Genomic DNA, 24,926 nt, shown 5'->3' on the forward strand with positions numbered 1-24,926 from the left:
ATTGCAACAAAGAATTCAGACCAAAGGGAAATGGAAAAGATATCACATGGTCCGAGTTACTCTATAGACCTTTCTGAAATAACTGATCTTCCAAATATACAAGAGCAAGTTATTGCTGCAATTACAGAAGACAATTTGAAAAATGACATTTCGAAAACAGGAGGAATCGGTAAGATAATTTCATAGATATTGTATACTGCATGATTAACTTTATACTCAAGTAAAAAGATTTTTCTAATTAATGGTAAAGAGACCACTTGCAACTTTTCAGCATTAACCTATACCTACCATCACCATAAGATGTGATTGTGTGATGATTTCAGGCAGCGAGCAGTTGTCGACTTTCACAGGGGAAAGGTTTGACACATGAAACTAAATATGTCTCAAATTTTGTGTTCCCTAGTGGACAGAAAGGCACCAGGAAGGGATGTTGTGTTCTTGTTGGATGGATCTGATGGTACTAGAACTGGATTCCCAGCTATGCGAGACTTTGTCCAAAGAGTAGTAGAGAAACTCAGTGTTGATGACAACAAGGACCGTGTCTCAGTGGTTCAGTACAGCAGAGATCCAGCTGTCCAGTTCTATCTGAACACATACACCACAAAGGGTGAGGTCCTTGACACTGTTAAAGGTTTGAGGCACAAAGGCGGAAGACCCCTCAACACTGGAGCAGCTCTCCAGTATGTGAGGGATAATGTCTTCACAGCCTCTGCCGGAAGCAGGCACCTGGAAGGAGTCCCACAGGTGCTGATATTGTTAAGTGGTGGAAGGTCTTTTGACAGTGTTGATGAACCAGCTTCTGCTCTCAAACAGCTGGGAGTCTTGACCTTTGCAATCGGAACCAGGAGCTCTGATAGCAAAGAACTGCAGAAGATATCCTATGACCCCAGTTATGCTCTATCTGTGTCTGAATTCACTGACCTTCCCAGTGTCCAACAACAACTTCAGTCTTCCGTGGAGGCTGTGGTTGTTGACGTCACCCCAGAGTCACCAACTGTACCTGGTATGTTGACAAAAGAAAAGCCTCTTGCTGGCTTGAGGGACTAACTGACTTTTTTAACTAGAATGAGGACAGAAAGACATGAAGTGTGATACTTCTTTAGCTCCATGTGTGCATTTAAAGAAAGGTGGCGTTGTGCTTTTGAAGTCTTTAATATTAAAGAAGGCAGTGCTAGGCGCTTTCAAAAAACCATGCCTACCACTTGATGATTAGGCCACGAGCGTACTTTTTACAGAGGTTTTTATTGTTTGTCTTCCTGTCTTTTTCTCAGTTGACACTGCCAAAAAGGATATCGTATTCCTTCTGGATGGTTCCGATGGCACAAGGAATGGCTTCCCTGCCATGCGTGATTTTGTTGAGAGAGTGGTGGAGAAACTCAATGTGGGACAAAACAAAGACCGTGTCTCTGTGGTTCAGTACAGCAGAGATGCAGAGGTCCATTTCTATCTGAACACGTACACCACAAGAGAGGATATTGTGGATTCGGTCAGAGGGCTGAAACACAGAGGAGGCAGACCCCTCAACACCGGGGCAGCCCTCCAGTACGTCAGGGACAACGTCTTTACAAACTCCTCCGGGAGTAGGCGCCTGCAAGGTGTTCCACAGATGTTGATCTTGCTAAATGGTGGAAGTTCTTTTGACAATGTAGATGCCCCAGCCTCTGCTCTCAAACAGCAGGGCATCTTTGCCATTGGCATTGGAACAAGGAAGTCCGACAGCGGAGAGCTGCAGAAGATATCTTATGACCCTAGTTACGCTCTATCTGTGTCTGACTTCACTGACCTCCCCAGTGTCCAAGAACAGCTCTCCTCTGTAATGAGCACAGTGCTAGTGAGGGCCACACCCATGACACCAACAGTAACTGGTAAGAAAGTGACCCATTTTTCCATCCCAAGATCATGGTGGGACGCAAACTGAAGTGTAATAAATTGTAATTTTACTGAGTTTGAGTCAGCCAGTGCCACTTAGGAAAAAATCAGCTGTGCCAGAATTACTAGAGTAAATTGTAAACATTGAGGTCAGCTGTCATCATCTGACTTTGACACAGGAAAGGTTTGACACATGAAACTAAATATGTCTCAAATTTTGTGTTCTCTAGTGGACAGAAAGGCACCAGGAAGGGATGTTGTGTTCTTGTTGGATGGATCTGATGGTACTAGAACTGGATTCCCAGCTATGCGAGACTTTGTCCAAAGAGTAGTGGAGAAACTCAGTGTTGATGACAACAAGGACCGTGTCTCAGTGGTTCAGTACAGCAGCGATCCAGCTGTCCATTTCTATCTGAACACGTACACCACGAAGGGTCAGGTCCTTGACACTGTTAAACGTTTGAGACACAAAGGCGGAAGACCCCTCAACACTGGAGCAGCTCTCCAGTACGTGAGGGATAATGTCTTCACAGCCTCTGCCGGAAGCAGGCGCCTGGAAGGAGTTCCACAGGTGCTGATATTGTTAAGTGGTGGAAGGTCTTTTGACAGTGTTGATGAACCAGCTTCTGCTCTCAAACAGCTGGGAGTCTTGACATTTGCAATCGGAACCAGGAGCTCTGATAGCAAAGAATTGCAGAAGATATCCTACGACCCCAGTTATGCTCTATCTGTGTCTGAATTCACTGACCTTCCCAGTGTCCAACAACAACTTCAGTCTTCCGTGGAAGCTGTGGTTGTTGACGTCACCCCAGAGTCACCAACTGTACCTGGTATGTCAACAAAAGCACATCCTCTTGCTGGCTTGAAGGGCTGTCTGACTTTTTTTTTAACTAGAAGGAAGGAAAGAAAGTCATGAAGTGTGATACTTGTTTAGCTCCATGTGTGCATTTAAAGAAAGGTGGCGGTGTGCTTTCCAAGTCTTTAAAATTGAAGTAGGCAGTGCTAGGCGCTTTCAAAAAAACACGCCCACCAATTGATGATCAGGCCACGAGCGTGCTTTTTGCAGAGGTTTTTATTGTTTGTCTTCCTGTCTTTTTCTCAGTTGACACTGCCAAAAAGGATATCGTATTCCTTCTGGATGGTTCCGATGGCACAAGGAATGGCTTCCCTGCCATGCGTGATTTTGTTGAGAGAGTGGTGGAGAAACTCAATGTGGGACAAAACAAAGACCGTGTCTCTGTGGTCCAGTACAGCAGAGATGCAGAGGTCCATTTCTATCTGAACACGTACACCACCAGAGAGGATATTGTGGATTCGGTCAGAGGGCTGAAACACAGAGGAGGCAGACCCCTCAACACCGGGGCAGCCCTCCAGTACGTCAGGGACAACGTCTTTACAAACTCCTCTGGGAGTAGGCGCCTGCAAGGTGTTCCACAGATGTTGATCCTGCTAAATGGTGGAAGTTCTTTTGACAATGTAGATGCCCCAGCCTCTGCTCTCAAACAGCAGGGCATCTTTGCCATTGGCATTGGAACAAGGAACTCTGACAGCGGAGAGCTGCAAAAGATATCATATGACCCTAGTTACGCTCTATCAGTGTCTGACTTTACTGACCTCCCCAGTGTCCAAGAACAGCTCTCCTCTGTAATGAGCACAGTGCTAGTGAGGGCCACGCCCATGACACCAACAGTAACTGGTAAGAATGTGACCCATTTTTCCATCCCATGATCATGGTGGGACGCAAACTGAAGTGTAATAAACTGTATTTTTACTGAGTTTGAGTCAGCCAGTGCCACTTAGGAAAAAATCAGCTGTGCCAGCATTACTAGAATAAATTGTAAACGTTGAGGTCAACTGTCATCATCTGACTTTGACACAGGAAAGGTTTGACACATGAAACTAAATATGTCTCAAATTTTGTGTTCCCTAGTGGACAGAAAGGCACCAGGAAGGGATGTTGTGTTCTTGTTGGATGGATCTGATGGTACTAGAACTGGATTCCCAGCTATGCGAGACTTTGTCCAAAGAGTAGTGGAGAAACTCAGTGTCGATGACAACAAGGACCGTGTCTCAGTGGTTCAGTACAGCAGAGATCCAGCTGTCCATTTCTATCTGAACACATACACCACGAAGGGTCAGGTTCTTGACACTGTTAAACGTTTGAGACACAAAGGCGGAAGACCCCTCAACACTGGAGAAGCTCTCCAGTATGTGAGGGATAATGTCTTCACGGCCTCTGCCGGAAGCAGGCGCCTGGAAGGAGTCCCACAGGTGCTGATATTGTTAAGTGGTGGAAGGTCTTTTGACAGTGTTGATGAACCAGCTTCTGCTCTCAAACAGCTGGGAGTCTTGACATTTGCAATCGGAACCAGGAGCTCTGATAGCAAAGAATTGCAGAAGATATCCTACGACCCCAGTTATGCTCTATCTGTGTCTGAATTCACTGACCTTCCCAATGTCGTACAACAACTTCAGTCTTCCGTGGAGGCTGTGGTTGTTGACGTCATCCCAGAGTCACCAACTGTACCTGGTATGTTGACAAAAGAAAAGCCTCTTGCTGGCTTGAGGGACTAACTGATTTTTTTTTAACTAGAATGAGGAAAGAAAGACATGAAGTGTGATGCTTCATTAGCTCCATGTGTGCATTTAAAGAAAGGCGGTGGTGTGCTTTTGAAGTCTTTAAAATTAAGGAAAGCAGTGCTAGGCGCTTTCAAGAAAACATGCCCACCACTTGATGATCAGGCCACGAGCGTACTTTTTACAGAGGTTTTTATTGTTTGTCTTCCTTTCTTTTTCTCAGTTGACACTGCCAACAAGGATATCGTATTCCTTCTGGATGGTTCCGATGGCACAAGGAATGGTTTCCCTGCCATGCGTGATTTTGTTGAGAGAGTGGTGGAGAAACTCAATGTGGGACAAAACAAAGACCGTGTCTCTGTGGTCCAGTACAGCAGAGATGCAGAGGTCCATTTCTATCTGAACACGTACACCACCAGAGAGGATATTGTGGATTCGGTCAGAGGGCTGAAACACAGAGGAGGCAGACCCCTCAACACCGGGGCAGCCCTCCAGTACGTCAGGGACAACGTCTTTACAAACTCCTCCGGGAGTAGGCGCCTGCAAGGTGTTCCACAGATGTTGATCTTGCTAAATGGTGGAAGTTCTTTTGACAATGTAGATGCCCCAGCCTCTGCTCTCAAACAACAGGGCATCTTTGCCATTGGCATTGGAACAAGGAACTCTGACAGTGGAGAGCTGCAGAAGATATCATATGACCCTAGTTACGCTCTATCAGTGTCTGAGTTCACTGACCTCCCCAGTGTCCAAGAACAGCTCTCCTCTGTAATGAGTACAGTGCTAGTGAGGGCCACGCCCATGACACCAACAGTGACTGGTAAGAAAGTGACCCATTTTTCCATCCCACGATCATGGTGGGACGCAAACTGAAGTGTAATAAAGTGTATTTTTACTGATTTTGTGTCCGCCAGTGCCACTTAGGAAAAAAATCAGTTGTGCCAGCATTACTAGAGTAAATTGTAAAGGTTGAGGTCAGCGTTCATCATTTGATTGTGACACAGGAAAGGTTTGACACATGAAACTAAATATGTCTCAAATTTTGTGTTCTCTAGTGGAAAGAAAGGCACCAGGAAGGGATGTTGTGTTCTTGTTGGATGGATCTGATGGTACTAGAACTGGATTCCCAGCTATGCGAGACTTTGTCCAAAGAGTAGTAGAGACACTCAGTGTGGATGACAACAAGGACCGTGTCTCAGTGGTTCAGTACAGCAGAAATCCAGCTGTCCATTTCTATCTGAACACGTACACCACAAAGAGCGAGGTCCTTGACACTGTTAAAGGTTTGAGGCACAAAGGCGGAAGACCCCTCAACACTGGAGCAGCTCTCCAGTACGTGAGGGATAATGTCTTCACGGCCTCTGCTGGAAGCAGGCGCCTGGAAGGAGTCCCACAGGTGCTGATATTGTTAAGTGGTGGAAGGTCTTTTGACAGTGTTGATGAACCAGCTTCTGCTCTCAAACAGCTGGGAGTCTTGACCTTTGCAATCGGAACCAGGAGCTCTGATAGCAAAGAACTGCAGAGGATATCCTACGATCCCAGTTATGCTCTATCTGTGTCTGAATTCACTGACCTTCCCAGTGTCCAACAACAACTTCAGTCTTCCGTGGAAGCTGTGGTTGTTGACGTCACCCCAGAGTCACCAACTGTACCTGGTATGTTAACAAAAGCACATCCTCTTGCTGGCTTGAAGAGCTATCTGACGTTTTTTAACTAGAAGGAAGAAAGGAAAGTCATGAAGTGTGATACTTGTTTAGCTCCATGTGTGCATTTAAAAAAAGGTGGCGGTGTGCTTTCCAAGTCTTTAAAATTGAAGTAGGCAGTGCTAGGCGCTTTCAAAAAAACACGCCCACCAATTGATGATTAGGCCACGAGTGTGCTTTTTGCAGAGGTTTTTATTGTTTGTCTTCCTGTCTTTTTCTCAGTTGACACTGCCAAAAAGGATATCGTATTCCTTCTGGATGGTTCAAATGGCACAAGGAATGGCTTTCCTGCCATGCTTGATTTTGTTGAGAGAGTGGTGGAGAACCTCAATGTGGGAAGAAACAAAGACCGTGTCTCTGTGGTTCAGTACAGCAGAGATGCAGAGGTCCATTTCTATCTGAACACGTACACCACCAGAGAGGATATTGTGGATTCGGTCAGAGGGCTGAAACACAAAGGAGGCAGACCCCTCAACACCGGGGCAGCCCTCCAGTACGTCAGGGACAATGTCTTTACAAACTCCTCCGGGAGTAGGCGCCTGCAAGGTGTTCCACAGATGTTGATCCTGCTAAATGGTGGAAGTTCTTTTGACAATGTAGATGCCCCAGCCTCTGCTCTCAAACAGCAGGGCATCTTTGCCATTGGCATTGGAACAAGGAACTCTGACAATAGAGAGCTGCAGAAGATATCATATGACCCTAGTTACGCTCTATCAGTGTCTGACTTCACTGACCTCCCCCGTGTCCAAGAACAGCTCTCCTCTGTAATGAGCACAGTGCTAGCGGGGGCCACGCCCATGACACCAACAGTAACTGGTAAGAAAGTGACCCATTTTTCCATCCCACGATCATGGTGGGACGCAAACTGAAGTGTAATAAATTGTATTTTTACCGAGTTTGAGTCAGCCAGTGCCACTTAGGAGAAAATCATTTGTGCCAGCATTAATAGAGTAAATTGTCAAGGTTGAGGTCAGCTTTCATCATCTTGCTTTCACACGGGAAAGGTTTGACACATGAAACTAAATATGTCTCAAATTTTGTGTTCCCTAGTGGACAGAAAGGCACCAGGAAGGGATGTTGTGTTCTTGTTGGATGGATCTGATGGTACTAGAACTGGATTCCGAGCTGTGCGAGACTTTGTCCAAAGAGTAGTAGAGACACTCAGTGTGGATGACAACAAGGACCGTGTCTCAGTGGTTCAGTACAGCAGAGATCCAGCTGTCCAGTTCTATCTGAACACGTACACCACAAAGGGCGAGGTCCTTGACACTGTTAAAGGTTTGAGGCACAAAGGCGGAAGACCCCTCAACACTGGAGCAGCTCTCCAGTACGTGAGGGATAATGTCTTCACGGCCTCTGCCGGAAGCAGGCGCCTGGAAGGAGTCCCACAGGTGCTGATATTGTTAAGTGGTGGAAGGTCTTTTGACAATGTTGATGAACCAGCTTCTGCTCTCAAACAGCTGGGAGTCTTGACCTTTGCAATCGGAACCAGGAGCTCTGATAGCAAAGAACTGCAGAAGATATCCTACGACCCCAGTTATGCTCTATCTGTGTCTGAATTCACTGACCTTCCCAGTGTCCAACAACAACTTCAGTCTTCCGTGGAAGCTGTGGTTGTTGACGTCACCCCAGAGTCACCAACTGTACCTGGTATGTCAACAAAAGCACATCCTCTTGCTGGCTTGAAGGGCTATCTGACTTTTTTTTAACTAGAAGGAAGGAAAGAAAGACATGAAGTGTGATACTTGTTTAGCTCTTTGTGTGCATTTAAAGAAAGGTGGCGGTGTGCTTTCCAAGTCTTTAAAATTGAAGTAGGCAGTGCTAGGCGCTTTCAAAAAAACACGCCCACCAATTGATGATCAGGCCACGAGCGTGCTTTTTGCAGAGGTTTTTATTGTTTGTCTTCCTGTCTTTTTCTCAGTTGACACTGCCAAAAAGGATATTGTATTCCTTCTGGATGGTTCCGATGGCACAAGGAATGGCTTCCCTGCCATGCTTGATTTTGTTGAGAGAGTGGTGGAGAAACTCAATGTGGGACAAAACAAAGACCGTGTCTCTGTGGTCCAGTACAGCAGAGATGCAGAGGTCCATTTCTATCTGAACACATACACCACCAGAGAGGATATTGTGGATTCGGTCAGAGGGCTGAAACACAGAGGAGGCAGACCCCTCAACACCGGGGCAGCCCTCCAGTACGTCAGGGACAATGTCTTTACAAACTCCTCCGGGAGTAGGCGCCTGCAAGGTGTTCCACAGATGTTGATCCTGCTAAATGGTGGAAGTTCTTTTGACAATGTAGATGCCCCAGCCTCTGCTCTCAAACAGCAGGGCATCTTTGCCATTGGCATTGGAACAAGGAACTCTGACAGTAGAGAGCTGCAGAAGATATCATATGACCCTAGTTACGCTCTATCAGTGTCTGACTTCACTGACCTCCCCCGTGTCCAAGAACAGCTCTCCTCTGTAATGAGCACAGTGCTAGTGAAGGCCACGCCCATGACACCAACAGTAACTGGTAAGAAAGTGACCCTTTTTCCATCCCACGATCATGGTGGGACGCAAACTGAAGTGTAATAAATTGTATTTTTACCGAGTTTGAGTCAGCCAGTGCCACTTAGGAGAAAATCATTTGTGCCAGCATTAATAGAGTAAATTGTCAAGGTTGAGGTCAGCTTTCATCATCTTGCTTTCACACGGGAAAGGTTTGACACATGAAACTAAATATGTCTCAAATTTTGTGTTCCCTAGTGGACAGAAAGGCACCAGGAAGGGATGTTGTGTTCTTGTTGGATGGATCTGATGGTACTAGAACTGGATTCCGAGCTGTGCGAGACTTTGTCCAAAGAGTAGTAGAGACACTCAGTGTGGATGACAACAAGGACCGTGTCTCAGTGGTTCAGTACAGCAGAGATCCAGCTGTCCAGTTCTATCTGAACACGTACACCACAAAGGGCGAGGTCCTTGACACTGTTAAAGGTTTGAGGCACAAAGGCGGAAGACCCCTCAACACTGGAGCAGCTCTCCAGTTCGTGAGGGATAATGTCTTCACGGCCTCTGCCGGAAGCAGGCGCCTGGAAGGAGTCCCACAGGTGCTGATATTGTTAAGTGGTGGAAGGTCTTTTGACAGTGTTGATGAACCAGCTTCTGCTCTCAAACAGCTGGGAGTCTTGACATTTGCAATCGGAACCAGGAGCTCTGATAGCAAAGAATTGCAGAAGATATCCTACGACCCCAGTTATGCTCTATCTGTGTCTGAATTCACTGACCTTCCCAGTGTCCAACAACAACTTCAGTCTTCCGTGGAAGCTGTGGTTGTTGACGTCACCCCAGAGTCACCAACTGTACCTGGTATGTCAACAAAAGCACATCCTCTTGTTGGCTTGAAGGGCTATCTGACTTTTTATTAACTAGAAGGAAGGAAAGAAAGTCATGAAGTGTGATACTTGTTTAGCTCCATGTGTGCATTTAAAGAAAGGTGGCGGTGTGCTTTCCAAGTCTTTAAAATTGAAGTAGGCAGTGCTAGGCGCTTTCAAAAAAACACGCCCACCAATTGATGATTAGGCCACGAGCGTGCTTTTTACAGAGGTTTTTATTGTTTGTCTTCCTGTCTTTTTCTCAGTTGACACTGCCAAAAAAGATATCGTATTCCTTCTGGATGGTTCCGATGGCACAAGGAATGGCTTCCCTGCCATGCGTGATTTTGTTGAGAGAGTGGTGGAGAAACTCAATGTGGGACAAAACAAAGACCGTGTCTCTGTGGTCCAGTACAGCAGAGATGCAGAGGTCCATTTCTATCTGAACACGTACACCACCAGAGAGGATATTGTGGATTCGGTCAGAGGGCTGAAACACAAAGGAGGCAGACCCCTCAACACCGGGGCAGCCCTCCAGTACGTCAGGGACAACGTCTTTACAAACTCCTCCGGGAGTAGGCGCCTGCAAGGTGTTCCACAGATGTTGATCCTGCTAAATGGTGGAAGTTCTTTTGACAATGTAGATGCCCCAGCCTCTGCTCTCAAACAGCAGGGCATCTTTGCCATCGGCATTGGAACAAGGAACTCTGACAGTAGAGAGCTGCAGAAGATATCATATGACCCTAGTTACGCTCTATCAGTGTCTGACTTCACTGACCTCCCCAGTGTCCAAGAACAGCTCTCCTCTGTAATGAGCACAGTGCTAGTGAGGGCCACGCCCATGACACCAACAGTAACTGGTAAGAAGGTGACCCATTTTTCCATCCCACGATCATGGTGGGACGCAAACTGAAGTGTAATAAATTGTATTTTTACTGAGTTTGAGTCAGCCAGTGCCACTTAGGAGAAAATCATTTGTGCCAGCATTAATAGAGTAAATCGTAAAGGTTGAGGTCAGCTTTCATCATCTGACTTTCACACGGGAAAGGTTTGACACATGAAACTAAATATGTCTCAAATTTTGTGTTCCCTAGTGGACAGAAAGGCACCAGGAAGGGATGTTGTGTTCTTGTTGGATGGATCTGATGGTACTAGAACTGGATTCCCAGCTATGCGAGACTTTGTCCAAAGAGTAGTAGAGACACTCAGTGTGGATGACAACAAGGACCGTGTCTCAGTGGTTCAGTACAGCAGAGATCCAGCTGTCCAGTTCTATCTGAACACGTACACCACAAAGGGCGAGGTCCTTGACACTGTTAAAGGTTTGAGGCACAAAGGCGGAAGACCCCTCAACACTGGAGCAGCTCTCCAGTTCGTGAGGGATAATGTCTTCACGGCCTCTGCCGGAAGCAGGCGCCTGGAAGGAGTCCCACAGGTGCTGATATTGTTAAGTGGTGGAAGGTCTTTTGACAGTGTTGATGAACCAGCTTCTGCTCTCAAACAGCTGGGAGTCTTGACCTTTGCAATCGGAACCAGGAGCTCTGATAGCAAAGAACTGCAGAAGATATCCTACGACCCCAGTTATGCTCTATCTGTGTCTGAATTCACTGACCTTCCCAGTGTCCAACAACAACTTCAGTCTTCCGTGGAAGCTGTGGTTGTTGACGTCACCCCAGAGTCACCAACTGTACCTGGTATGTCAACAAAAGCACATCCTCTTGCTGGCTTGAAAGGCTATCTGACTTCTTTTTAACTAGAAGGAAGGAAAGAAAGTCATGAAGTGTGATACTTGTTTAGCTCCATGTGTGCATTTAAAGAAAGGTGGCGGTGTGCTTTCCAAGTCTTTAAAATTGAAGTAGGCAGTGCTAGGCGCTTTCAAAAAAACACGCCCACCAATTGATGATTAGGCCACGAGCGTGCTTTTTGCAGAGGTTTTTATTGTTTGTCTTCCTGTCTTTTTCTCAGTTGACACTGCCAAAAAGGATATCGTATTCCTTCTGGATGGTTCCGATGGCACAAGGAATGGCTTCCCTGCCATGCGTGATTTTGTTGAGAGAGTGGTGGAGAAACTCAATGTGGGACAAAACAAAGACCGTGTCTCTGTGGTCCAGTACAGCAGAGATGCAGAGGTCCATTTCTATCTGAACACATACACCACCAGAGAGGATATTGTGGATTCGGTCAGAGGGCTGAAACACAAAGGAGGCAGACCCCTCAACACCGGGGCAGCCCTCCAGTACGTCAGGGACAACGTCTTTACAAACTCCTCCGGGAGTAGGCGCCTGCAAGGTGTTCCACAGATGTTGATCCTGCTAAATGGTGGAAGTTCTTTTGACAATGTAGATGCCCCAGCCTCTGCTCTCAAACAGCAGGGCATCTTTGCCATCGGCATTGGAACAAGGAACTCTGACAGTAGAGAGCTGCAGAAGATATCATATGACCCTAGTTACGCTCTATCAGTGTCTGACTTCACTGACCTCCCCAGTGTCCAAGAACAGCTCTCCTCTGTAATGAGCACAGTGCTAGTGAGGGCCACGCCCATGACACCAACAGTAACTGGTAAGAAGGTGACCCATTTTTCCATCCCACGATCATGGTGGGACGCAAACTGAAGTGTAATAAATTGTATTTTTACTGAGTTTGAGTCAGCCAGTGCCACTTAGGAGAAAATCATTTGTGCCAGCATTAATAGAGTAAATCGTAAAGGTTGAGGTCAGCTTTCATCATCTGACTTTCACACGGGAAAGGTTTGACACATGAAACTAAATATGTCTCAAATTTTGTGTTCCCTAGTGGACAGAAAGGCACCAGGAAGGGATGTTGTGTTCTTGTTGGATGGATCTGATGGTACTAGAACTGGATTCCCAGCTATGCGAGACTTTGTCCAAAGAGTAGTAGAGACACTCAGTGTGGATGACAACAAGGACCGTGTCTCAGTGGTTCAGTACAGCAGAGATCCAGCTGTCCAGTTCTATCTGAACACGTACACCACAAAGGGCGAGGTCCTTGACACTGTTAAAGGTTTGAGGCACAAAGGCGGAAGACCCCTCAACACTGGAGCAGCTCTCCAGTTCGTGAGGGATAATGTCTTCACGGCCTCTGCCGGAAGCAGGCGCCTGGAAGGAGTCCCACAGGTGCTGATATTGTTAAGTGGTGGAAGGTCTTTTGACAGTGTTGATGAACCAGCTTCTGCTCTCAAACAGCTGGGAGTCTTGACCTTTGCAATCGGAACCAGGAGCTCTGATAGCAAAGAACTGCAGAAGATATCCTACGACCCCAGTTATGCTCTATCTGTGTCTGAATTCACTGACCTTCCCAGTGTCCAACAACAACTTCAGTCTTCCGTGGAAGCTGTGGTTGTTGACGTCACCCCAGAGTCACCAACTGTACCTGGTATGTCAACAAAAGCACATCCTCTTGCTGGCTTGAAAGGCTATCTGACTTCTTTTTAACTAGAAGGAAGGAAAGAAAGTCATGAAGTGTGATACTTGTTTAGCTCCATGTGTGCATTTAAAGAAAGGTGGCGGTGTGCTTTCCAAGTCTTTAAAATTGAAGTAGGCAGTGCTAGGCGCTTTCAAAAAAACACGCCCACCAATTGATGATTAGGCCACGAGCGTGCTTTTTGCAGAGGTTTTTATTGTTTGTCTTCCTGTCTTTTTCTCAGTTGACACTGCCAAAAAGGATATCGTATTCCTTCTGGATGGTTCCGATGGCACAAGGAATGGCTTCCCTGCCATGCGTGATTTTGTTGAGAGAGTGGTGGAGAAACTCAATGTGGGACAAAACAAAGACCGTGTCTCTGTGGTCCAGTACAGCAGAGATGCAGAGGTCCATTTCTATCTGAACACGTACACCACCAGAGAGGATATTGTGGATTCGGTCAGAGGGCTGAAACACAAAGGAGGCAGACCCCTCAACACCGGGGCAGCCCTCCAGTACGTCAGGGACAACGTCTTTACAAACTCCTCCGGGAGTAGGCGCCTGCAAGGTGTTCCACAGATGTTGATCCTGCTAAATGGTGGAAGTTCTTTTGACAATGTAGATGCCCCAGCCTCTGCTCTCAAACAGCAGGGCATCTTTGCCATCGGCATTGGAACAAGGAACTCTGACAGTAGAGAGCTGCAGAAGATATCATATGACCCTAGTTACGCTCTATCAGTGTCTGACTTCACTGACCTCCCCAGTGTCCAAGAACAGCTCTCCTCTGTAATGAGCACAGTGCTAGTGAGGGCCACGCCCATGACACCAACAGTAACTGGTAAGAAAGTGACCCTTTTTCCATCCCACGATCATGGTGGGACGCAAACTGAAGTGTAATAAATTGTATTTTTACTGAGTTTGAGTCAGCCAGTGCCACTTAGGAGAAAATCATTTGTGCCAGCATTAATAGAGTAAATCGTAAAGGTTGAGGTCAGCTTTCATCATCTGACTTTTACACGGGAAAGGTTTGACACATGAAACTAAATATGTCTCAAATTTTGTGTTCCCTAGTGGACAGAAAGGCACCAGGAAGGGATGTTGTGTTCTTGTTGGATGGATCTGATGGTACTAGAACTGGATTCCCAGCTATGCGAGACTTTGTCCAAAGAGTAGTAGAGACACTCAGTGTGGATGACAACAAGGACCGTGTCTCAGTGGTTCAGTACAGCAGAGATCCAGCTGTCCAGTTCTATCTGAACACGTACACCACAAAGGGCGAGGTCCTTGACACTGTTAAAGGTTTGAGGCACAAAGGCGGAAGACCCCTCAACACTGGAGCAGCTCTCCAGTTCGTGAGGGATAATGTCTTCACGGCCTCTGCCGGAAGCAGGCGCCTGGAAGGAGTCCCACAGGTGCTGATATTGTTAAGTGGTGGAAGGTCTTTTGACAGTGTTGATGAACCAGCTTCTGCTCTCAAACAGCTGGGAGTCTTGACCTTTGCAATCGGAACCAGGAGCTCTGATAGCAAAGAACTGCAGAAGATATCCTACGACCCCAGTTATGCTCTATCTGTGTCTGAATTCACTGACCTTCCCAGTGTCCAACAACAACTTCAGTCTTCCGTGGAAGCTGTGGTTGTTGACGTCACCCCAGAGTCACCAACTGTACCTGGTATGTCAACAAAAGCACATCCTCTTGTTGGCTTGAAGGGCTATCTGACTTTTTTTTAACTAGAAGGAAGGAAAGAAAGTCATGAAGTGTGATACTTGTTTAGCTCCATGTGTGCATTTAAAGAAAGGTGGCGGTGTGCTTTCCAAGTCTTTAAAATTGAAGTAGGCAGTGCTAGGCGCTTTCAAAAAAACACGCCCACCAATTGATGATTAGGCCACGAGCGTGCTTTTTGCAGAGGTTTTTATTGTTTGTCTTCCTGTCTTTTTCTCAGTTGACACTGCCAAAAAGGATATCGTATTCCTTCTGGATGGTTCCGATGGCACAAGGAATGGCTTCCCTGCCATGCGTGATTTTGTTGAGAGAGTGGTGGAGAAACTCAATGTGGGACAAAACAAAGACCGTGTCTCTGTGGTCCAGTACAGCAGAGATGCAGAGGTCCATTTCTATCTGAACACGTACACCACCAGAGAGGATATTGTGGATTCGGTCAGAGGGCTGAAACACAAAGGAGGCAGACCCCTCAACACCGGGGCAGCCCTCCAGTACGTCAGGGACAACGTCTTTACAAACTCCTCCGGGAGTAGGCGCCTGCAAGGTGTTCCACAGATGTTGATCCTGCTAAATGGTGGAAGTTCTTTTGACAATGTAGATGCCCCAGCCTCTGCTCTCAAACAGCAGGGCATCTTTGCCATCGGCATTGGAACAAGGAACTCTGACAGTAGAGAGCTGCAGAAGATATCATATGACCCTAGTTACGCTCTATCAGTGTCTGACTTCACTGACCTCCCCAGTGTCCAAGAACAGCTCTCCTCTGTAATGAGCACAGTGCTAGTGAGGGCCACGCCCATGACACCAACAGTAACTGGTAAGAAAGTGACCCTTTTTCCATCCCACGATCATGGTGGGACGCAAACTGAAGTGTAATAAATTGTATTTTTACTGAGTTTGAGTCAGCCAGTGCCACTTAGGAGAAAATCATTTGTGCCAGCATTAATAGAGTAAATTGTAAAGGTTGAGGTCAGCTTTCATCATCTGACTTTTACACGGGAAAGGTTTGACACATGAAACTAAATATGTCTCAAATTTTGTGTTCCCTAGTGGACAGAAAGGCACCAGGAAGGGATGTTGTGTTCTTGTTGGATGGATCTGATGGTACTAGAACTGGATTCCCAGCTATGCGAGACTTTGTCCAAAGAGTAGTAGAGAAACTCAGTGTGGATGACAACAAGGACCGTGTCTCAGTGGTTCAGTACAGCAGAGATCCAGCTGTCCAGTTCTATCTGAACACGTACACCACAAAGGGCGAGGTCCTTGACACTGTTAAAGGTTTGAGGCACAAAGGCGGAAGACCCCTCAACACTGGAGCAGCTCTCCAGTTCGTGAGGGATAATGTCTTCACGGCCTCTGCCGGAAGCAGGCGCCTGGAAGGAGTCCCACAGGTGCTGATATTGTTAAGTGGTGGAAGGTCTTTTGACAGTGTTGATGAACCAGCTTCTGCTCTCAAACAGCTGGGAGTCTTGACCTTTGCAATCGGAACCAGGAGCTCTGATAGCAAAGAACTGCAGAAGATATCCTACGACCCCAGTTATGCTCTATCTGTGTCTGAATTCACTGACCTTCCCAGTGTCCAACAACAACTTCAGTCTTCCGTGGAAGCTGTGGTTGTTGACGTCACCCCAGAGTCACCAACTGTACCTGGTATGTCAACAAAAGCACATCCTCTTGTTGGCTTGAAGGGCTATCTGACTTTTTTTTAACTAGAAGGAAGGAAAGAAAGTCATGAAGTGTGATACTTGTTTAGCTCCATGTGTGCATTTAAAGAAAGGTGGCGGTGTGCTTTCCAAGTCTTTAAAATTGAAGTAGGCAGTGCTAGGCGCTTTCAAAAAAACACGCCCACCAATTGATGATTAGGCCACGAGCGTGCTTTTTGCAGAGGTTTTTATTGTTTGTCTTCCTGTCTTTTTCTCAGTTGACACTGCCAAAAAGGATATCGTATTCCTTCTGGATGGTTCCGATGGCACAAGGAATGGCTTCCCTGCCATGCGTGATTTTGTTGAGAGAGTGGTGGAGAAACTCAATGTGGGACAAAACAAAGACCGTGTCTCTGTGGTCCAGTACAGCAGAGATGCAGAGGTCCATTTCTATCTGAACACGTACACCACCAGAGAGGATATTGTGGATTCGGTCAGAGGGCTGAAACACAAAGGAGGCAGACCCCTCAACACCGGGGCAGCCCTCCAGTACGTCAGGGACAACGTCTTTACAAACTCCTCCGGGAGTAGGCGCCTGCAAGGTGTTCCACAGATGTTGATCCTGCTAAATGGTGGAAGTTCTTTTGACAATGTAGATGCCCCAGCCTCTGCTCTCAAACAGCAGGGCATCTTTGCCATCGGCATTGGAACAAGGAACTCTGACAGTAGAGAGCTGCAGAAGATATCATATGACCCTAGTTACGCTCTATCAGTGTCTGACTTCACTGACCTCCCCAGTGTCCAAGAACAGCTCTCCTCTGTAATGAGCACAGTGCTAGTGAGGGCCACGCCCATGACACCAACAGTAACTGGTAAGAAAGTGACCCTTTTTCCATCCCACGATCATGGTGGGACGCAAACTGAAGTGTAATAAATTGTATTTTTACTGAGTTTGAGTCAGCCAGTGCCACTTAGGAGAAAATCATTTGTGCCAGCATTAATAGAGTAAATCGTAAAGGTTGAGGTCAGCTTTCATCATCTGACTTTTACACGGGAAAGGTTTGACACATGAAACTAAATATGTCTCAAATTTTGTGTTCCCTAGTGGACAGAAAGGCACCAGGAAGGGATGTTGTGTTCTTGTTGGATGGATCTGATGGTACTAGAACTGGATTCCCAGCTATGCGAGACTTTGTCCAAAGAGTAGTAGAGACACTCAGTGTGGATGACAACAAGGACCGTGTCTCAGTGGTTCAGTACAGCAGAGATCCAGCTGTCCAGTTCTATCTGAACACGTGCACCACAAAGGGCGAGGTCCTTGACACTGTTAAAGGTTTGAGGCACAAAGGCGGAAGACCCCTCAACACTGGAGCAGCTCTCCAGTTCGTGAGGGATAATGTCTTCACGGCCTCTGCCGGAAGCAGGCGCCTGGAAGGAGTCCCACAGGTGCTGATATTGTTAAGTGGTGGAAGGTCTTTTGACAGTGTTGATGAACCAGCTTCTGCTCTCAAACAGCTGGGAGTCTTGACCTTTGCAATCGGAACCAGGAGCTCTGATAGCAAAGAACTGCAGAAGATATCCTACGACCCCAGTTATGCTCTATCTGTGTCTGAATTCACTGACCTTCCCAGTGTCCAACAACAACTTCAGTCTTCCGTGGAAGCTGTGGTTGTTGACGTCACCCCAGAGTCACCAACTGTACCTGGTATGTCAACAAAAGCACATCCTCTTGTTGGCTTGAAGGGCTATCTGACTTTTTTTTAACTAGAAGGAAGGAAAGAAAGTCATGAAGTGTGATACTTGTTTAGCTCCATGTGTGCATTTAAAGAAAGGTGGCGGTGTGCTTTCCAAGTCTTTAAAATTGAAGTAGGCAGTGCTAGGCGCTTTCAAAAAAACACGCCCACCAATTGATGATTAGGCCACGAGCGTGCTTTTTGCAGAGGTTTTTATTGTTTGTCTTCCTGTCTTTTTCTCAGTTGACACTGCCAAAAAGGATATCGTATTCCTTCTGGATGGTTCCGATGGCACAAGGAATGGCTTCCCTGCCATGCGTGATTTTGTTGAGAGAGTGGTGGAGAAACTCAATGTGGGACAAAACAAAGACCGTGTCTCTGTGGTCCAGTACAGCAGAGATGCAGAGGTCCATTTCTATCTGAACACGTACACCACCAGAGAGGATATTGTGGATTCGGTCAGAGGGCTGAAACACAAAGGAGGCAGACCCCTCAACACCGGGGCAGCCCTCCAGTACGTCAGGGACAACGTCTTTACAAACTCCTCCGGGAGTAGGCGCCTGCAAGGTGTTCCACAGATGTTGATCCTGCTAAATGGTGGAAGTTCTTTTGACAATGTAGATGCCCCAGCCTCTGCTCTCAAACAGCAGGGCATCTTTGCCATCGGCATTGGAACAAGGAACTCTGACAGTAGAGAGCTGCAGAAGATATCATATGACCCTAGTTACGCTCTATCAGTGTCTGACTTCACTGACCTCCCCAGTGTCCAAGAACAGCTCTCCTCTGTAATGAGCACAGTGCTAGTGAGGGCCACGCCCATGACACCAACAGTAACTGGTAAGAAAGTGACCCTTTTTCCATCCCACGATCATGGTGGGACGCAAACTGAAGTGTAATAAATTGTATTTTTACTGAGTTTGAGTCAGCCAGTGCCACTTAGGAGAAAATCATTTGTGCCAGCATTAATAGAGTAAATCGTAAAGGTTGAGGTCAGCTTTCATCATCTGACTTTTACACGGGAAAGGTTTGACACATGAAACTAAATATGTCTCAAATTTTGTGTTCCCTAGTGGACAGAAAGGCACCAGGAAGGGATGTTGTGTTCTTGTTGGATGGATCTGATGGTACTAGAACTGGATTCCCAGCTATGCGAGACTTTGTCCAAAGAGTAGTAGAGAAACTCAGTGTGGATGACAACAAGGACCGTGTCTCAGTGGTTCAGTACAGCAGAGATCCAGCTGTCCAGTTCTATCTGAACACGTACACCACAAAGGGCGAGGTCCTTGACACTGTTAAAGGTTTGAGGCACAAAGGCGGAAGACCCCTCAACACTGGAGCAGCTCTCCAGTTCGTGAGGGATAATGTCTTCACGGCCTCTGCCGGAAGCAGGCGCCTGGAAGGAGTCCCACAGGTGCTGATATTGTTAAGTGGTGGAAGGTCTTTTGACAGTGTTGATGAACCAGCTTCTGCTCTCAAACAGCTGGGAGTCTTGACCTTTGCAATCGGAACCAGGAGCTCTGATAGCAAAGAACTGCAGAAGATATCCTACGACCCCAGTTATGCTCTATCTGTGTCTGAATTCACTGACCTTCCCAGTGTCCAACAACAACTTCAGTCTTCCGTGGAAGCTGTGGTTGTTGACGTCACCCCAGAGTCACCAACTGTACCTGGTATGTCAACAAAAGCACATCCTCTTGTTGGCTTGAAGGGCTATCTGACTTTTTTTTAACTAGAAGGAAGGAAAGAAAGTCATGAAGTGTGATACTTGTTTAGCTCCATGTGTGCATTTAAAGAAAGGTGGCGAGGTGTGCTTTCCAAGTCTTTAAAATTGAAGTAGGCAGTGCTAGGCGCTTTCAAAAAAACACGCCCACCAATTGATGATTAGGCCACGAGCGTGCTTTTTGCAGAGGTTTTTATTGTTTGTCTTCCTGTCTTTTTCTCAGTTGACACTGCCAAAAAGGATATCGTATTCCTTCTGGATGGTTCCGATGGCACAAGGAATGGCTTCCCTGCCATGCGTGATTTTGTTGAGAGAGTGGTGGAGAAACTCAATGTGGGACAAAACAAAGACCGTGTCTCTGTGGTCCAGTACAGCAGAGATGCAGAGGTCCATTTCTATCTGAACACGTACACCACCAGAGAGGATATTGTGGATTCGGTCAGAGGGCTGAAACACAAAGGAGGCAGACCCCTCAACACCGGGGCAGCCCTCCAGTACGTCAGGGACAACGTCTTTACAAACTCCTCCGGGAGTAGGCGCCTGCAAGGTGTTCCACAGATGTTGATCCTGCTAAATAGTGGAAGTTCTTTTGACAATGTAGATGCCCCAGCCTCTGCTCTCAAACAGCAGGGCATCTTTGCCATCGGCATTGGAACAAGGAACTCTGACAGTAGAGAGCTGCAGAAGATATCATATGACCCTAGTTACGCTCTATCAGTGTCTGACTTCACTGACCTCCCCAGTGTCCAAGAACAGCTCTCCTCTGTAATGAGCACAGTGCTAGTGAGGGCCACGCCCATGACACCAACAGTAACTGGTAAGAAAGTGACCCTTTTTCCATCCCACGATCATGGTGGGACGCAAACTGAAGTGTAATAAATTGTATTTTTACTGAGTTTGAGTCAGCCAGTGCCACTTAGGAGAAAATCATTTGTGCCAGCATTAATAGAGTAAATCGTAAAGGTTGAGGTCAGCTTTCATCATCTGACTTTTACACGGGAAAGGTTTGACACATGAAACTAAATATGTCTCAAATTTGTGTTCCCTAGTGGACAGAAAGGCACCAGGAAGGGATGTTGTGTTCTTGTTGGATGGATCTGATGGTACTAGAACTGGATTCCCAGCTATGCGAGACTTTGTCCAAAGAGTAGTAGAGACACTCAGTGTGGATGACAACAAGGACCGTGTCTCAGTGGTTCAGTACAGCAGAGATCCAGCTGTCCAGTTCTATCTGAACACGTACACCACAAAGGGCGAGGTCCTTGACACTGTTAAAGGTTTGAGGCACAAAGGCGGAAGACCCCTCAACACTGGAGCAGCTCTCCAGTTCGTGAGGGATAATGTCTTCACGGCCTCTGCCGGAAGCAGGCGCCTGGAAGGAGTCCCACAGGTGCTGATATTGTTAAGTGGTGGAAGGTCTTTTGACAGTGTTGATGCACCAGCTTCTGCTCTCAAACAGCTGGGAGTCTTGACCTTTGCAATCGGAACCAGGAGCTCTGATAGCAAAGAACTGCAGAAGATATCCTACGACCCCAGTTATGCTCTATCTGTGTCTGAATTCATTGACCTTCCCAGTGTCCAACAACAACTTCAGTCTTCCGTGGAAGCTGTGGTTGTTGACGTCACCCCAGAGTCACCAACTGTACCTGGTATGTCAACAAAAGCACATCCTCTTGCTGGCTTGAAAGGTTATCTGACTTCTTTTTAACTAGAAGGAAGGAAAGAAAGTCATGAAGTGTGATACTTGTTTAGCTCCATGTGTGCATTTAAAGAAAGGTGGTGGTGTGCTTTCCAAGTCTTTAAAATTGAAGTAGGCAGTGCTAGGCGCTTTCAAAAAAACACGCCCACCAATTGATGATCAGGCCACGAGCGTGCTTTTTGCAGAGGTTTTTATTGTTTGTCTTCCTGTCTTTTTCTCAGTTGACACTGCCAAAAAGGATATCGTATTCCTTCTGGATGGTTCCGATGGCACAAGGAATGGCTTCCCTGCCATGCGTGATTTTGTTGAGAGAGTGGTGGAGAAACTCAATGTGGGACAAAACAAAGACCGTGTCTCTGTGGTCCAGTACAGCAGAGATGCAGAGGTCCATTTCTATCTGAACACGTACACCACCAGAGAGGATATTGTGGATTCGGTCAGAGGGCTGAAACACAAAGGAGGCAGACCCCTCAACACCGGGGCAGCCCTCCAGTACGTCAGGGACAACGTCTTTACAAACTCCTCCGGGAGTAGGCGCCTGCAAGGTGTTCCACAGATGTTGATCCTGCTAAATGGTGGAAGTTCTTTTGACAATGTAGATGCCCCAGCCTCTGCTCTCAAACAGCAGGGCATCTTTGCCATCGGCATTGGAACAAGGAACTCTGACAGTAGAGAGCTGCAGAAGATATCATATGACCCTAGTTACGCTCTATCAGTGTCTGACTTCACTGACCTCCCCAGTGTCCAAGAACAGCTCTCCTCTGTAATGAGCACAGTGCTAGTGAGGGCCACGCCCATGACACCAACAGTAACTGGTAAGAAGTTGACCCATTTTTCCATCCCACGATCATGGTGGGACGCAAACTGAAGTGTAATAAATTGTATTTTTACTGAGTTTGAGTCAGCCAGTGCCACTTAGGAGAAAATCATTTGTGCCAGCATTAATAGAGTAAATCGTAAAGGTTGAGGTCAGCTTTCATCATCTGACTTTCACACGGGAAAGGTTTGACACATGAAACTAAATATGTCTCAAATTTTGTGTTCCCTAGTGGACAGAAAGGCACCAGGAAGGGATGTTGTGTTCTTGTTGGATGGATCTGATGGTACTAGAACTGGATTCCCAGCTATGCGAGACTTTGTCCAAAGAGTAGTAGAGACACTCAGTGTGGATGACAACAAGGACCGTGTCTCAGTGGTTCAGTACAGCAGAGATCCAGCTGTCCAGTTCTATCTGAACACGTACACCACAAAGGGCGAGGTCCTTGACACTGTTAAAGGTTTGAGGCACAAAGGCGGAAGACCCCTCAACACTGGAGCAGCTCTCCAGTTCGTGAGGGATAATGTCTTCACGGCCTCTGCCGGAAGCAGGCGCCTGGAAGGAGTCCCACAGGTGCTGATATTGTTAAGTGGTGGAAGGTCTTTTGACAGTGTTGATGAACCAGCTTCTGCTCTCAAACAGCTGGGAGTCTTGACCTTTGCAATCGGAACCAGGAGCTCTGATAGCAAAGAACTGCAGAAGATATCCTACGACCCCAGTTATGCTCTATCTGTGTCTGAATTCACTGACCTTCCCAGTGTCCAACAACAACTTCAGTCTTCCGTGGAAGCTGTGGTTGTTGACGTCACCCCAGAGTCACCAACTGTACCTGGTATGTCAACAAAAGCACATCCTCTTGCTGGCTTTAAAGGCTATCTGACTTCTTTTTAACTAGAAGGAAGGAAAGAAAGTCATGAAGTGTGATACTTGTTTAGCTCCATGTGTGCATTTAAAGAAAGGTGGCGGTGTGCTTTCCAAGTCTTTAAAATTGAAGTAGGCAGTGCTAGGCGCTTTCAAAAAAACACGCCCACCAATTGATGATCAGGCCACGAGCGTGCTTTTTGCAGAGGTTTTTATTGTTTGTCTTCCTGTCTTTTTCTCAGTTGACACTGCCAAAAAGGATATCGTATTCCTTCTGGATGGTTCCGATGGCACAAGGAATGGCTTCCCTGCCATGCGTGATTTTGTTGAGAGAGTGGTGGAGAAACTCAATGTGGGACAAAACAAAGACCGTGTCTCTGTGGTCCAGTACAGCAGAGATGCAGAGGTCCATTTCTATCTGAACACGTACACCACCAGAGAGGATATTGTGGATTCGGTCAGAGGGCTGAAACACAAAGGAGGCAGACCCCTCAACACCGGGGCAGCCCTCCAGTACGTCAGGGACAATGTCTTTACAAACTCCTCCGGGAGTAGGCGCCTGCAAGGTGTTCCACAGATGTTGATCCTGCTAAATGGTGGAAGTTCTTTTGACAATGTAAATGCCCCAGCCTCTGCTCTCAAACAGCAGGGCATCATTGCCATCGGCATTGGAACAAGGAACTCTGACAGTAGAGAGCTGCAGAAGATATCATATGACCCTAGTTACGCTCTATCAGTGTCTGACTTCACTGACCTCCCCAGTGTCCAAGAACAGCTCTCCTCTGTAATGAGCACAGTGCTAGTGAGGGCCACGCCCATGACACCAACAGTAACTGGTAAGAAGTTGACCCATTTTTCCATCCCACGATCATGGTGGGACGCAAACTGAAGTGTAATAAATTGTATTTTTACTGAGTTTGAGTCAGCCAGTGCCACTTAGGAGAAAATCATTTGTGCCAGCATTAATAGAGTAAATCGTAAAGGTTGAGGTCAGCTTTCATCATCTGACTTTCACACGGGAAAGGTTTGACACATGAAACTAAATATGTCTCAAATTTTGTGTTCCCTAGTGGACAGAAAGGCACCAGGAAGGGATGTTGTGTTCTTGTTGGATGGATCTGATGGTACTAGAACTGGATTCCCAGCTATGCGAGACTTTGTCCAAAGAGTAGTAGAGACACTCAGTGTGGATGACAACAAGGACCGTGTCTCAGTGGTTCAGTACAGCAGAGATCCAGCTGTCCAGTTCTATCTGAACACGTACACCACAAAGGGCGAGGTCCTTGACACTGTTAAAGGTTTGAGGCACAAAGGCGGAAGACCCCTCAACACTGGAGCAGCTCTCCAGTTCGTGAGGGATAATGTCTTCACGGCCTCTGCCGGAAGCAGGCGCCTGGAAGGAGTCCCACAGGTGCTGATATTGTTAAGTGGTGGAAGGTCTTTTGACAGTGTTGATGAACCAGCTTCTGCTCTCAAACAGCTGGGAGTCTTGACCTTTGCAATCGGAACCAGGAGCTCTGATAGCAAAGAACTGCAGAAGATATCCTACGACCCCAGTTATGCTCTATCTGTGTCTGAATTCACTGACCTTCCCAGTGTCCAACAACAACTTCAGTCTTCCGTGGAAGCTGTGGTTGTTGACGTCACCCCAGAGTCACCAACTGTACCTGGTATGTCAACAAAAGCACATCCTCTTGCTGGCTTGAAGGGCTGTCTGACTTTTTTTTTAACTAGAAGGAAGGAAAGAAAGTCATGAAGTGTGATACTTGTTTAGCTCCATGTGTGCATTTAAAGAAAGGTGGCGGTGTGCTTTCC

General features: G+C 46.8%; 2 protein-coding genes across 2 annotated transcripts in view; both read left to right on the forward strand.

Moving 5' to 3' along the window:
- Positions 1 to 480: 480 nt before the first annotated feature.
- Positions 481 to 17,105, forward strand: LOC137192259 (collagen alpha-1(XII) chain-like). The gene is made up of 21 exons (XM_067602795.1): positions 481 to 1,003; positions 1,272 to 1,865; positions 2,100 to 2,699; positions 2,972 to 3,565; positions 3,800 to 4,399; positions 4,670 to 5,263; positions 5,499 to 6,098; positions 6,369 to 6,962; positions 7,197 to 7,796; positions 8,068 to 8,661; positions 8,895 to 9,494; positions 9,766 to 10,359; positions 10,594 to 11,193; positions 11,465 to 12,058; positions 12,293 to 12,892; positions 13,164 to 13,757; positions 13,991 to 14,590; positions 14,862 to 15,455; positions 15,689 to 16,288; positions 16,560 to 17,006; positions 17,080 to 17,105. Exons 1-21 carry the CDS (start codon positions 481 to 483, stop codon positions 17,103 to 17,105), a joined length of 11,742 nt encoding a protein of 3,913 aa, XP_067458896.1.
- Positions 17,105 to 24,926, forward strand: part of col6a3 (collagen, type VI, alpha 3) — a 78,262-nt gene continuing 70,440 nt past the window's right edge. The window contains exons 1-10 of the mRNA XM_067602796.1: positions 17,105 to 17,153; positions 17,387 to 17,986; positions 18,258 to 18,851; positions 19,085 to 19,684; positions 19,958 to 20,551; positions 20,784 to 21,383; positions 21,655 to 22,248; positions 22,483 to 23,082; positions 23,354 to 23,947; positions 24,182 to 24,781. Of these exons, the coding sequence (XP_067458897.1) occupies positions 17,105 to 17,153; positions 17,387 to 17,986; positions 18,258 to 18,851; positions 19,085 to 19,684; positions 19,958 to 20,551; positions 20,784 to 21,383; positions 21,655 to 22,248; positions 22,483 to 23,082; positions 23,354 to 23,947; positions 24,182 to 24,781 (5,425 nt within the window). The remainder of the gene's footprint in view (positions 17,154 to 17,386; positions 17,987 to 18,257; positions 18,852 to 19,084; positions 19,685 to 19,957; positions 20,552 to 20,783; positions 21,384 to 21,654; positions 22,249 to 22,482; positions 23,083 to 23,353; positions 23,948 to 24,181; positions 24,782 to 24,926) is intronic.

This window comes from Thunnus thynnus, chromosome 11, assembly GCF_963924715.1.
Source record: "Thunnus thynnus chromosome 11, fThuThy2.1, whole genome shotgun sequence".
In the NCBI taxonomy this organism is placed as follows: domain Eukaryota; kingdom Metazoa; phylum Chordata; class Actinopteri; order Scombriformes; family Scombridae; genus Thunnus; species Thunnus thynnus.